General features: G+C 38.9%; 1 protein-coding gene across 1 annotated transcript in view; it reads right to left on the bottom strand.

The window, feature by feature from the left end:
• Window positions 1–15,581, bottom strand: part of LOC115212101 (cystathionine beta-synthase) — a 52,551-nt gene that overhangs the window by 33,753 nt on the left and 3,217 nt on the right. Inside the window, exon 2 of the mRNA XM_029780943.2 lies at window positions 8,228–8,380. Within this exon, the coding sequence (XP_029636803.1) occupies window positions 8,228–8,380 (153 nt within the window). The remainder of the gene's footprint in view (window positions 1–8,227; window positions 8,381–15,581) is intronic.

Below are 15,581 nucleotides of genomic sequence, written 5' to 3'. Positions count from 1 at the left end.
ATATATAAATTTATATATAGAGGGTATTATACATACATGCCAGAGGGCATTATACATACATGCCACACGCTAAGAGGGACAATTAGTCATTTCTACCAAAAATATTACTAATCCCACCGAATGCAATTTTTCAAAGTAAGACATTTAAAAAATATAGACCTGTATCACAGTGATTTCATACTTACGTATTCATCAGCAGGCCTGAATGTATCATAAATAAACGACCCTGTCCCGCTTAAGCCGATCAGCTAACTGATCAACATCAACGAAGCACATGGGTGAGTTTACATATATTACATCCTGTAAATGGCATACTTTTACGAATTGCATTTCGGGAAAGGAAAAGTTTTTTCGGAATAAAAATTTAGCAATTAAGGACAACTACTTAATAAGGAAAACTTAACAAGAAATTGTCAGGTAGATAGCGTGAAAACCTCATAAGAGAAAAAATTTCGAAAATAATTATTTCTTATTGAACATATTAATTTATATATAGAGGGCATTATACATACATGCCAGAGGGCATTATACATACATGCCACACACTAAGAGGGACAATTAGTCATTTCTACCAAAAATATTACTAATCCCACCGAATGCAATTTTTCAAAGTAAGACATTTAAAAAATATAGACCTGTATCACAGTGATTTCATACTTACGTATTCATCAGCAGGCCTGAATGTATCATAAATAAACGACCCTGTCCCGCTTAAGTCGATCAGCTAACTGATCAACATCAACGAAGCACATGGGTGAGTTTACATATATTACATCCTGTAAATGGCATACTTTTACGAATTGCATTTCGGGAAAGGAAAAGTTTTTTCGGAATAAAAATTTAGCAATTAAGGACAACTACTTAATAAGGAAAACTTAACAAGAAATTGTCAGGTAGATAGCATGAAAACCTCATAAGAGAAAAAATTTCGAAAATAATTATTTCTTATTGTATGTATGTATAATGTATGTATAAAGCCCTCTATATATAAATTAATATGTTCAATAAGAAATAATTATTTTCGAAATTTTTTCTCTTATGAGGTTTTCACGCTATCTACCTGACAATTTCTTGTTAAGTTTTCCTTATTAAGTAGTTGTCCTTAATTGCTAAATTTTTATTCCGAAAAAACTTTTCCTTTCCCGAAATGCAATTCGTAAAAGTATGCCATTTACAGGATGTAATATATGTAAACTCACCATGTGCTTCGTTGATGTTGATCAGTTAGCTGATCGGCTTAAGCGGGACAGGGTCGTTTATTTATGATACATTCAGGCCTGCTGATGAATACGTAAGTATGAAATCACTGTGATACAGGTCTATATTTTTTAAATATCTTACTTTGAAAAATTGCATTCGGTGGGATTAGTAATATTTTTGGTAGAAATGACTAATTGTCCCTCTTAGCGTGTGGCATGTATGTATAATGCCCTCTGGCATGTATGTATAATGCCCTCTATATATAAATTAATATGTTCAATAAGAAATAATTATTTTCGAAATTTTTTCTCTTATGAGGTTTTCACGCTATCTACCTGACAATTTCTTGTTAAGTTTTCCTTATTAAGTAGTTGTCCTTAATTGTTAAATTTTTATTCCGAAAAACCTTTTCCTTTCCCGAAATGCAATTCGTAAAAGTATGCCATTTACAGGATGTAATATATGTAAACTCACCCATGTGCTTCGTTGATGTTGATCAGTTAGCTGATCGGCTTAAGCGGGACAGGGTCGTTTATTTATGATACATTCAGGCCTGCTGATGAATACGTAAGTATGAAATCACTGTGATACAGGTCTATATTTTTTAAATATCTTACTTTGAAAAATTGCATTCGGTGGGATTAGTAATATTTTTGGTAGAAATGACTAATTGTCCCTCTTAGCGTGTGGCATGTATGTATAATGCCCTCTGGCATGTATGTATAATGCCCTCTATATATAAATTAATATGTTCAATAAGAAATAATTATTTTTGAAATTTTTTCTCTTATGAGGTTTTCACGCTATCTACCTGACAATTTCTTGTTAAGTTTTCCTTATTAAGTAGTTGTCCTTAATTGTTAAATTTTTATTCCGAAAAACCTTTTCCTTTCCCGAAATGCAATTCGTAAAAGTATGCCATTTACAGGATGTAATATATGTAAACTCACCCATGTGCTTCGTTGATGTTGATCAGTTAGCTGATCGGCTTCAGCGGGACAGGGTCGTTTATTTATGATACATTCAGGCCTGCTGATGAATACGTAAGTATGAAATCACTGTGATACAGGTCTATATTTTTTAAATGTCTTACTTTGAAAAATTGCATTCGGTGGGATTAGTAATATTTTTGGTAGAAATGACTAATTGTCCCTCTTAGCGTGTGGCATGTATGTATAATGCCCTCTGGCATGTATGTATAATGCCCTCTATATATAAATTAATATGTTCAATAAGAAATAATTATTTTCGAAATTTTTTCTCTTATGAGGTTTTCACGCTATCTACCTGACAATTTCTTGTTAAGTTTTCCTTATTAAGTAGTTGTCCTTAATTGCTAAATATATATATATATATATACACACACACACATATATATATATATATACATATATATATATATACGTACATATACACTTGCGTCAGAAATTAATTAGCACTTCTCAAATTTCTGCATTAAATAGGTTAAATCAATTAACCTATGAGCTGTTCAAAACGTCTTACGCGATGAGAAAACTTAGTATGGTGTGATTTCGGTCCTTGCGAGGCGCTACCTATATCTATTAAACAAAGGAAGATTTGTCTGCATCCGCACTCCAAGTTGTTGTTGCACTGCTATGTCAACATCATAAGGCTGTAGACTCTCAAACTGCTCTGCAAACAAAGTTACATCATCGTTCTGCGCAACAGTGAACTCGCAACAAAGCAATAGTTCGAGATATGGCCACTAGGTGACAGCACATACCTTGAGTGAAGAGCAAATCAAGGGTGCTAATTAATTTCTGACGGTAGTGTACGTACATATAAATATATAACCAACAGACATGTATATATGAGCAAAACGCCCCCCACCCCGTCCAATAGAAGGTGCTGAGTTGTCAAACATTTAAACCAAATTTTCTCAAAACAACTTGTCCGACCATCCCATTTTGTGGCATTATTTCAAGCCAGCCAGCTTTTTTTGCACAAACTGCACATGCATTTTTCTCATGTACACATAGTATCAATCGCAACAGCTAATGTACTGGCATGTACAAATGCATGTTCCCACAGCTTTATCGATCACATTCTCACCTGGAATCGATTTTTGTAATTTTTTCAAGACTTATACATGCCCTGATACCGTCAGTATCTACATATCAAATTTGAGTGCAATCGGATGGAGGATGCCTGAGATCCTAAAAGACACACACACAGACAGACAGAACGGATTTTATATAATAGATTATAGCATGTAACTAATGGGTTGGAAGCCCCTTTTGTATAGAAAAAGTCAAAGGAGGTATGTGTTTGTGTCCCATGGCCAACATTCAATTTTCTGTCCAAAAGGGTTTTTAAGCCTATTATTTATATGTTATTTATGTGTGCTTTGAGATCAACTAACCTAAATTCTGCTCATATCATACTATAATGGGTTTAATGTCCGTCTGTACTCACATCACGGCCAAACAGTTAGGCCAATTGGCATGAAACTTTGTAGGAGTGTTCGTGGGATCTCTAGGGTGGTTTATATATATATAGGTTTAGTTTCTCCCCCATCCCCCACCCTATTTTCCGAGAAATTCCATCAATTGAGGTAACTTTGGCACCTGGAGACAATTTTGGCAGAAGGTATAGGATGGCCTATACCCTCCTAAAGGGAAATGCTTGACCTCTTCCTTCTGCCCCTGCCCCACTACCACCCTCTACCCGAGTAATACCATCAATTGAGGCAAATTTGGCATCCAGACATAAGTCGTGTAAGAGGAATAAAGAGGCCTACCTTTTCCCCTAGAGATCAGTTTGACCTCCTCTTCCCTCCACGCCCCACACTCACCCTTCTCCCTCTATTGAGTTATATTGTCGAATGAAGTAACTTTGGGAACCTGTGAGTTTGGGAGTCACATCTCTCCTTTCAAACACATGAACAGTTTCGAAACATTGTTTACAAAATAATAGCTGATCATTTGCGAAGGAACGTGTCTACAGTCAACACTTAGGACTTTTGCTCTGGTAAGTTTTCCTACTATGTATCATACTATGATGTATAAAACAGTTGATGACATGATATGCATGCATTATATTACACATTAATTAAAATGTAGCAAAAAAGTTTTATTCATCAGGACTACCAGTACACAAAATAACTTTGAAGAAGGGTTGTCTGATTATGCTGCTTCAGAATTTTGACCCAGCTAATGGAACTTATCTCTCACGTCATCGAAGCAGTGATAGCAACTGGTCCTCACACTGGCACACATTTGTTTATACCACAGATACCTCTGATGCCTTCAGATAGTTTCCATTTCAGTTACAATGCAGGCAGTTTCCTATCAAATTAGCCTTCTCCTTTACGGCCAACAAAGTCTCAGGGCCAGACTTTGGATCACACCATGTTCACGTATGGCCAGCTGTATGTAGCGATGAGTAAGGCAACAGATTCAGCTAATTTGAAACTTAATTGAGGACAAATGGAGAATATTGTTTACAAAGAGGTTTTATAAAGATAGCACCATGAACGTGTTATGTAAATGTTTACATATATATTGTTCAATAAGGTACACTATATAGTTTAGCACTATCAAATGACTAAAAATAAATACATTACAACTTAAATTGTCTCGATTTCTACCCTGCTCTTATCACCCATCGTAGGTGGATAAGTTTGCTAGTATATATATATATAAATCAAAACAAAATGAAGAACAAACACAAAATAACAACGCGAGGATGTGGTACATGTAAAGTATTAGCAGATGCTCAGGGAAGGAAAGAAAGATGGTTTAATGTTTCGAGTAAAGCTCTTCTTCAGAAACAGTAGAAAGTCCAATAGGAAAGAAGAAAATTAAACAGACTGCAACAAAGCATTACCCCAATGATCCAGTGCAGTCAGACATCCAAATGCATTTGGAACATTCAATGCTGAATTCTAAATAACTGCAATGGGGAAACTTACATAAGAACTAAATATTTATTCTGGTGTTTATCTTAATTTCCACAACATAAGTTCAGTATTTGATAATTAGTAACTCTGCTAAGTACAGTGGTCAACTAACTACTACACTGGAAGGTAACCGGATAATGATAATCTATATGGAGCTCTAATTCATACAATAGTAGTTGTTCATCTAACTGTACACAGAAGTTTTATATATATATATATTTATTAATTGAAGTGTATAGTATTATATATCCATTAAGGCTGATCTTACCAATCGGTTTAACGCTAGAGAATCAATGGAGTGTTAGGTAACAGTCTGATTATGTAACCCTGTGCTCATCAGAAGTAGCTGTAATGAAACAAAGTCACCATATTTCATTCGATAATGGCTACCTCTGATGAGCGCAGAGATACATAATTGGACTGTTACCTAATACTCCATTGAATTCCTAGTGTGAAACTGATTCGTAAGATCAGCCAAAATGGATATATAATACTGTATACTTCGATTAATATACCTACTCTATTGACAGATATACAAGAGCATTGTTTCCTGACTTATGTACTTCACCATTACCATCATTATTTAATGTCCGTTGTCCATGCTGGCATGAGTTGAACAGTTTGACTGGGCTAGCACACTGGAAGTCTGAACATCCATCCTAATGCCAACCACTCTGAGAGTGTAATGGGTGCTTTTATGTGCCACTGGCGTGGGTGCCGTTTGTATGATACCAAGGTGCATTTACGTGCCACCAGTATCTGCCATGACTAGGATTTTGCTTGGCTTGATGAAACTTCTCAAGCAAGACATAAAGCCAAAGGAACTCAACCACTTTGCTTCTGTGAGGCCCAACACTCAAAAGAAACTCAGCCACTTTCCCTCCATGAGGCCCAATGCTCGAAAGGAACTCAGCTGCTTTGTGTCCATGAAGCTCAATGCTCGAAAGGAACTCAGCCACTTTGCCTCCATGAGGCCCAACACTTGAATGGAATTTAGCCACTTTGCATCCATGAGGCCCAACTCTCGAAAATAACTAAGCCATTTTGCCTTCATGAGGTTCAAAAAGATGTTCTTTATGTGCCACCAGCACAGGTACACTTGGCTTGATGGGTTGTCTCATGCATAGTGCATTGCCAAAGGTCTTGGTCACCAGTCATTGCCTTTGTAAGGCTCAAAGTTCAAAGATCATGCTTCACCACTTCATCCCATGTCTTCCTGGGTCTACCTCTGCCACAGGTTCCCTCCACAGTTAGAGATCAGCACTCTTTACACAGCTGTCCTTGTCCATATTCATCACATGACCATACCAGCACACTTGTCTCTCTTGCACACCACATCTGATGCTCTTATGCCTAACTTTTCTCTGAAAATGCTTACACTCTGTTGAACATGCACACTGACACTGCACATCCAGCGAAGCATACTGGGTACAGTTCTGTCAAGCCTATGCAATTCCTTGGCTGTTTCCCTGCCATGCAGCATAGTGTTCTGACATAGGCATCAAAAAATCTGCCTTTTACTCTAAGAGAGAGGCCCTATGTTGCCATCAAGTATAGGAACCCTCTGAAATTTGCCCAGCCTAATCTTATTCTCACAGCTATGCTCTCGGAGCATCCACCTCCACAACTAACTTGGTCACCTAAATAACAGAAGCTATCTACTACCTCTATCTTGTCTCCCTGGAAATTGATGGAGTCTATTTTCTGTGCATTTTCAGTGTTTATGTGCATCTTCCACATACAAAATTTAGTTTCCTTGTTAACCTTCCTCTGATGTTGCTGCACCTTTTGTCTGTCCAAAGCTTACACTGGGTGCACCTCATGGAGTTTCTACCTACACCTTTTCTACAAATTGAGCAGGGCCATCTACCTGAAGTAATTTGTGATTTGCCTGCCTTCTTAGTTATTAAGGTACACACACACACACACACACACACAAAAAAAAAGGGTGAAGCAAAGCAAAGTTGGGCTCAGTAGTAGGCTCCACAATCCACTCCAGTATCCAATATTGTAAAACATATATGTTATAAATTGGCAGTGTAGTTAAGAAGTTCGTTTCTCAACCATGTGGTTTTAAGTTCAGTCCCACTACACAGTATGTTAAGCAGGCGTCTTCTATGTAGCTTTTGGCCAGCCAACCACCACCTCACAAATGAACTTTGAAAACAGATACAGTCTGGAAACTCAATGTGTGTGTGCATGTGCACATGCATGTGTGTGTGTGAGTGCATATATGTATCAATGCGAATGTTTATATTCTGCGATTTGTATGAAGACACATTGAGCTACACTTGTAACATTTGTTGACATTTCCTGCCAACCTCAATAACATATATTCACGTAACACATGTTAGTCTCTAAAAACAGATGTAACAGATGGTTAAAATTTAATAATTGATATTATAAAACATTTTGCAAGTAATAATCTAAAACTGCAAAATAATTTTATCCCTTGATTTTTTATAATTATTCTTATTTTGGGGGTTAATTATCATCATAAACTAAGTATAAAGTGTGATATTTGATTACGTTAGACAGTAGAGGAATAGTGCTATATGCTAGTAGTTAAGTGACTGAAATTATGGAATGGATTTTTCAATTTTAGATATTTGCATTCAGATGTAGGTGCATGTCTCTGATCATAATCACACCTTAATGAAGCAGTGGCTTAAATGTAGTAAGACACCATTATCAATCATTTATCAATTATTTACTTTGTTTTTATCTTCTGTAAAAATGTTACTGTATTTGATGGCATATAACATTCTAAAAGAATGTCTCAAAAAGAAAAAAAAAAGATCACCCTGGGTCAAGTCCTATATGCAAAGTTGGGCATATATTACATGGTTTAAAACACTAAAAACATTATCCAGAATGTGCGCTGCTAAAATTGGGGTGCATCTAATATGTCACTGTCTTTTATGCTATCAAATACAAAACAATCATATTTAAACACACACACACAGTATCTCTCAGCCAAATTTTACTCAAGGTATTAGTCAATGTGAGGTCATCATAGAAGACACTTGCCTAAGGTTCCACAGAGTGGTTAAAAAGTAACAAAGAAAAACACAACAAAGATAAGCACGTTATAAATATACCTACACAGATTTATGCAAATGTGGTGAATCTTCCACTTTTTTTGAACTTGCGTGGTAAGTGCAACGACTTGGTAGGTCAGGACGTCTCCATTGTCGAAATGGGGAAAATCGCTCCTCGTTTTTGTGCAGTTTACTATGGCTATCATTCACCATATTTCTGAAATTTAAACAATTTTAAATTAATAAAAGGAAAGAACACATGAAATAGATTCTTTCAACTGTCATGAAAGCATCCTAAAAGTAGTTAATAGCGTTTATTACCTGGGTAGCTGATTAATTGAGGTTGACATTTTGAAGGTATAGTTACTGCAGTAAGAATGTGGTGGTGGTGGTGGTGGGGAAAGTTCAAAGAGCTATTAGTGCAGGTTGTATGATACTCAAAGTTGAAGTATAATGGTTAGGATGCAGAAAATTTGCGATGACTTGAAGGAAATGAGATATGCATAAACCACTGGCTATGTAATATTAGTGTGCATGAATGACAAAGCACAAATGAGCTGAGAGAAAAGCTGAATATAAGAATCAGGTGTAGTGTGAAAGAGAGAGGCTATGTAGTGTGAAAGAGAGAGGCTATTCATAACATGGGTTTGTTATGAATATAGAGAATATTAGAGAATATCAGTTGTATAAAGAAGTGTTGTGGACTCCAAATGTATGAAACCTATAGAAGGGACAAGTGGGATGAAATGAGGAAGGCTGGAAATAATGAAGGATATGACAAAAGACCAACCACAACATGTGGTGAAGCCTTGTGATAGAGAAAAACCTATCCAACACATTCAAGCATGGTAAAATGGAGGTAGAAACAGGAATATATAATATTTACACTTGGGTCTCCCCCAACCATTACATTCATATTAAATCTCCATCAATCATTCTCACAGTTTCAATTTTGTTTGATCCTCTTTCCTATCTCTATGTCCCCTTGTTGTTACCTCTCTTCCATCACACCACTTGTGTAACAAGGGACAAGATTGGATCTGTCTGTATCCAGATCCCCCTATTGTCTCATTTCTTTATTTCTCTTCCACCCAGCATCCTTCTCTCACTCACTTCCCCATTACTACCTCTTTCATCATTCATTAATGACATCCATCACTCTCTTTTTCATCAACCTATCTCACTCTTACCATATATATCTCTCTCTATATAAACGGCAGTTTGTCTGTGTGTGTCTGTGTGTCTGTTAGGTTGTACCCTCACCCTGACCACGGCTTTCAACCGATTCTGATGAAACTTGACACACACATAGCCCAATGTCATAATTCAAAACTAACGCAGCGAAAATTTTGAAAAGTTCCCCCAGTTCTGAAAAAAATCGATAAATTCGACATGGGGTCGAGAATCAGAAACACAAACCACAGACTGTCTAGGGGACGCAACTCGACCTTTTTTACTCTCAGAAAAAATTTACCATCATTTTTTTTCCATTTTTTTGCTATTTTTTGGCTATAACTCTCTAAAAATGCTTTATAGTTATTTCCCTTACAAACCCGAGCAACGCCGGGCGATACTGCTAGTCTTCTTATAAAATCTTCTCACCAACAACCAGCACATAGCTGTTTATCCCGATTCACTCTTCTATTATCTTCTCCTTCGTCATCCTCTCACTCCTATTGCTCCGATTCTTCCCTCTGACTTTCTCTTCTATGACACTCCCTTGCTTTTATCATTGTAGTTCTTTCCTTTTACTTTTTTTCTATTATCCTCTTCCTCTGATTCTCTTATTCCCTCTTCTGCCACCCTGTCAGACATATTACTTTGAAACAACACATACAAAGTAAAATAGCAATGCCACTTCAGTCTTGTAGGGACTAAAAATCTCTCTAGTTTTGGTGCTATGATAAAGTGAACCCAATGAACTTTGTAAAATAGTTGTTGTTAGAAGGGCATCCATCCACAGCAATCATGCAAAAAATGAAACATATGAGGTCTGTGACTCATCAAGAGAAATAATTCCAAATAGAACCTGACTTCGACCATAAAGACCCATATAACCCTTGCCAACTCGGAAAAAAGGAAATAATGATACTTGTAGTTTATTTATAATTTAAGACAAGCCAACAGTCAATGATGAACCCTGTATGTTGTCATTCAACCTGCTAGAATGGGCAAGGGCAACCTTTTACAAGAAGAGGGCTGCATAAGACATGGTTCATCATCAAGCAGGCTGCAGGGCTAATTTATATTCAAGTCCATGTTTAAAAAAAAACAAGGGAGGTACCTACAATGCAAAAGGCATTAATAAGGGTGGTTAGTTCGACATGTAATAATTATAATTAATGGCCGTAGTTTGCCCATGACTGTGCAAAAAGCTGCAGTTAAGTCTTTCTAAAATCACACCCAGTTACTTAAAGAAGAATGTACTGGATAATGTTCTCTTATACGATGTATAAATAAATCATGGGAGCATATCAGCTACAATACTTTTCTTCATATGTCTGATTGATCTGGCATGACCTTGGGCTAAACAATAACATTAGATAAATGCAATATATATGATTGGTTCAGATTCTCATGACTAGCAAAGCAAGTTTTCAAAGGCTGACTGCAAAAGCATGAGTATGGTTGATGGACAGCTATATTAAAGATCAAAAGTTGTAAAACATGTCATAAATATAGGACAAGTCTAGTATAAAACTGTTTATTTACTTTACTGACTATAACTGCGTTAAACAGTTTAGTCACATATGCTTAATGGTGTCCAATACAATGTCTCTCCAAAAATGTGAGAATTCTCACAGATTGAATCTGTAAAAATGATTTGAATAATTTCCATCATGACATAAAGGTTAATGATAAATAGCTGATCTAGTACAAGAAGTGTGCATAATATTTCCTTCTAGTCACAGTCAATCACAGTGTGATTAGAAGCAGCAACAATTATTTTCAACTAGTTCTGGTATGAGACCATCTGTTCATCAGGTATTTTCTTCTATGGTTTGCAACCATACTGGCACGCTTTTTTTAAAGGTTTCAGTTTAAACAAATCAATCCCAGTGATTTTTAAGTCTTGATATTTGTTTTATTGTCTCTTTGGTTGAACCACTCATGTACAGAGCTGTAAATACACCAATACTGGTTGTTAAGAGGTGGCGAGCTGGCAGAAATGTTAGCACGCCAGGCGTAATGCTTAGCGGTATTTCGTCTGTGTTACGTTGTGAGTTCAAATTCCGCCGAGGTCGACTTTGCCTTTCATCCTTTCGGGGTCGATAAATTAAGTACCAGTTACGCACTGGGGTCGATGTAATCGACTTAATACCTATGTCTGTCCTTGTTTGTCCCCTCTGTGTTTAGCCCCTTGTGGGTAATAAAGAAATAGGTTGTTAAGAGGTGGAACACACACACACATTTTTTCTCCCCCCCCCCCGCATTACTAACCTACCAAATCCACATAAAAAGCTTTGCCAAACCCAGGTTGTAGTAGAAAACACTTCTCCAAGGTGCCACATAGTGGGACTGAACCAAAAGCTATGAGGCTGAGAAGCAAACTTCTTACCACACAGCCTTATCCAGAGAAGAAAATTATGCAACTGTTTAAACCCCCCCCCCCCAATACCAGTTAAACCCTTATCTGTTTAAGTTTAATCTTTTAAACCTTACTTTGGATTTTTATGCTTTGAAAAACAGATTCAGAATTTACAGTTATATATTTAAGAGATGAGGAATTATGTACATTATTTACATTTGATGGATGTTTGTCCTCATCATTTCAGCTGATATACCCTCCCGTCTTCATCAGGTGTCTTGGGGAAATTTCGAACCCGGGTTCTCATTCGTAAGGTATTTTCGATGTTGTTGTTGTTATCATTACCATTACTATTCAGGTCACTGCCTAGAATCGAACTGAGAATTTTGGGGTTAGTAGCCCGCTACCAGCCCCAAAATTTCGAGTTCGATTCCAGGCAGTGACCTGAACAACAACAACAACAACAACAACAACAACAACAACAACAACAACAACAACAACAACAACAACAACAACAACAACAACAACAACAACAACAACAACAATCAACAACAACAACAACAACAACATCGAAAAATACCTTACGAATGAGAACCCAGGTTCGAAATTCCCCCAAGACACCTGATGAAGGCTGGAAGGTTTTCAGCCGAAACGTTGTGTTAACAAGATGAGGACAAATATCCCTCAAATGTAAATAATGTTCAGAATTTACACTTTAAAATCAGAAATTTGTTTTATTCTCACTTTTCTGTATGACTACTTTTGAGTAACATTTTATTTCAATTTCAAAATTTGTTTTATTTTCATTCATTATTGTTGTTTGTTTGTTTGTACGTACGTACAGACAGACAGACAGACAAATTCCCACCACCATCACCTCCGATTTACAGTTTACATATATTTATATATGTAGAGAGTTTTTTTTTTTTTTGTGTTATCACGGGCGCCGACAAGTCTACTTACTAGCGCGTCGGGTCCATTCTTTTTAAGTAGTACCCAATTGCCTTCACAGTGTTTACCGTTTTACAAAATCAAACTAGAAAACTGGACAAAACAAAGAACGCAAGTGAAAAAATTAAAAAGAAAAACGGAAGAAAAGAAGAAAAAGAGAATGAACAAAGAGGCGCAGGAGTGGCTGTGTGGTAAGTAGCTTGCTAACCAACCACATGGTTCCGGGTTCAGTCCCACTGCGTGGCATCTTGGGCAAGTATCTTCTGCTATAGCCCCGGGCCGACCAATGCCTTGTGAGTGGATTTGGTAGACGGAAACTGAAAGAAGCCTGTCGTATATATGTATATATATATATATATATATATATATATATATAAGTATGTGTGTATATGTTTGTGTGTCTGTGTTTGTCCCCCTACCATTGCTTGACAACCGATGCTGGTGTGCTTACGTCCCCGTCACTTAGCGGTTCGGCAAAAGAGACCGATAGAATAAGTACTGGGCTTACAAAGAATAAGTCCCGGGGTCGATTTGCTCGACTAAAGGCGGTGCTCCAGCATGGCCACAGTCAAGTGACTGAAACAAGTAAAAGAGTAAAGAGAAAAAAATAAAACAAAACAATTCACCACCTTGAGTTGCAAAGTTGGGGGCGCTGGGAAACTTTACTAATGGCTATTGAGACACGCCAGCACGCTTGCAGTGTTGCTATGGATGATGGCGAGGCTGATACGCTGGAACAGCCAAGCGCCCTCACGATCCTCACCAGTTACTTCTGCAAGGCAAGTTACCAGTGAAGATAGGAATCTCGCAGTGAGTGGTCCGACCCCACCAAATATCTTGAACGCCACAGGATGGAAAATGTAGTTGGCCGAAAGACTGCGGTATTTCAGGATTTTGTTCCGCTCGGCCGCAGAAGCTGTGGATCTCGCCCTGACCGCAGCATCCAGGATGTGCGAAGAAGCAAAGGAGTCGCTAACTGTTGAGTCCCAGACGAGGCATCTACTTTGCGACCAGGGGTACAGGGTGAGGCTGTCAGGTCTCCTTCCATCACATCTGGACAATTCAGATGGTTCCAAGATGGAGGGGATGTTTGCCCGGGCCAATCTCCGCTCTAGTATCAGGTTCAACTCCGTATGACGCTCGAAGCAACCAGCATTCAGGCGGTAAGAAAGGCCATGGAGGCCTGAGGAGTCGAAGAGCCTGTCACAACGACAGATCAAACCCGTGCATATATCAGCTTCCACTCTGAGGGCAATGGAGACACGAAGGTTGTCCAAGTTGAGTAGGCCACCAACATTAGCCACAGGATAGCATCAATCCAGTCACCTGAATATTTGGCGCTCGGAAACAGTAAGCGGCACCTTGAAAGTTGGTCCGACTGGATGAAGAGGGAGTTGAAGGTGGCCTTCAAAATTATGTTGTCCCAAGCTCTCTAACTCCGACAGTCCTCCACCTTCTCAGGAACAGACAAGCCCAATTTCCTCCAGTGTTGGAGAGTTTCATCCAACTCCCAGTTGGAACTGGTCCATGTTGGAGAGGAGAGGATGTTACTCATCAGGGTGATGCAGGCGTGGGTGGACGAAAGGAAGCAGGAGAGAGAGGGGGGGAGACCGCCAAATCGCTTGGGCAATGCAGCCTGATCGCGGGATGTTGGAGAGAGTCTGACATTGACTATGCATTCGAGTCTCTCAAAGATTAGGTTGTCGAAGCATTGGAGGCACGATGGGGATCGGTGAGATGAGCTGACTATGAATAAATATAGAAGCTTGGGGATCGAGAAGTAATTCCTAAGTATGAAAAAACCTTGATGAGGTTCGATAGGTTCAATATTTTTCAACAATTGTTTAATGGCAGCCACCTTCGACTGGAAAATAGACTCAAAGGCAAGGTCAGTGATTGGGGCACCTAAAGAGTACCAAGCCGATGGGGGAGAGACTGCAACGGAAGGGGAGGACTCTGCAAAAAGGTCAATAGTTGGTTGATGTTGAAAAGCCGGGTGGTTGAGGATCCAGAGCTCACATTTGGAGCTGCTTACTTGGAGGCCTCGGCAATCAAGCGCCCCAACCATCATATTAGCAATGGCGAGAACCCTGTCCGGAGGTCCCCCCACCCAAACAAGCATCCTCGAGATACCAGACATTGAGGTCTAGCTCAACGTCCATCTTGGTGGTGTTATCAATGCCCAGTGCGAACAGAGCAGGCCCAAGTGGGTTGCCCTGTTGGACTCCCGAGTCGGAGACAATGATCTAGTCACCGAAAGAGAGATAGGAAAGCTCCCGATAAGCCTGCCATGCAAGGCGGTAGAGTTGTAGGAACTTCTCGATTACTGAACTGAGGACAGCATCGCGGCTGATGGAGTCGAAGGCATTCTTAAGGTCAAGTTTGAGGATGACCTTGGGTGACAAGACGGGCAAGTTGACATAGGCTCTGATAGCTTCACATCACAATTTGGTGCCCACTCTTAGCTGGGTGGGAGAAAATTCCTCTTCCAATAAGCTAGAGAACGATTGTAAGCACACCTTTGTAGTGAGACGGCGAAGGATGCAGCAGACTGCAAGGGGGTGCAAGTCTCCATTGGGTTTGGTGAACCCAAATAATTTTGCACCGAAGAATAGTGGGCGGATATAAGGGACGACGTTTGCTGAAGAGAACTGGTTCACAAACTGAGTCAAATTCTCCAAGAGCTCAAGTCCGGCGTCACCGGCCGATAAGGAGATACCATCTTTAGGGTGTTGAGGCTGAAAGCCATCAATTCCCGGACCTGACCCAGCAGGGAAGGATGAAATCGCCTTTCTGATGCTATCAGAGGTGAAGACCGGTCTCAAGTATTCTGGGGGATCGAGCCAGTTTAGTTGATTATTAGGTGTCGATGGGTGTTTCTCTTTCAGACGGACAGCCCCTTTTATGTCGAATTCGCTGATATAAGTATTGACTGCAC

Source organism: Octopus sinensis, linkage group LG5 (assembly GCF_006345805.1).
Source record: "Octopus sinensis linkage group LG5, ASM634580v1, whole genome shotgun sequence".
Lineage (NCBI taxonomy): Eukaryota > Metazoa > Mollusca > Cephalopoda > Octopoda > Octopodidae > Octopus > Octopus sinensis.
Note: the sequence above shows the minus strand (reverse complement) of the source record. Positions and strands in the feature narration are given on the sequence as shown.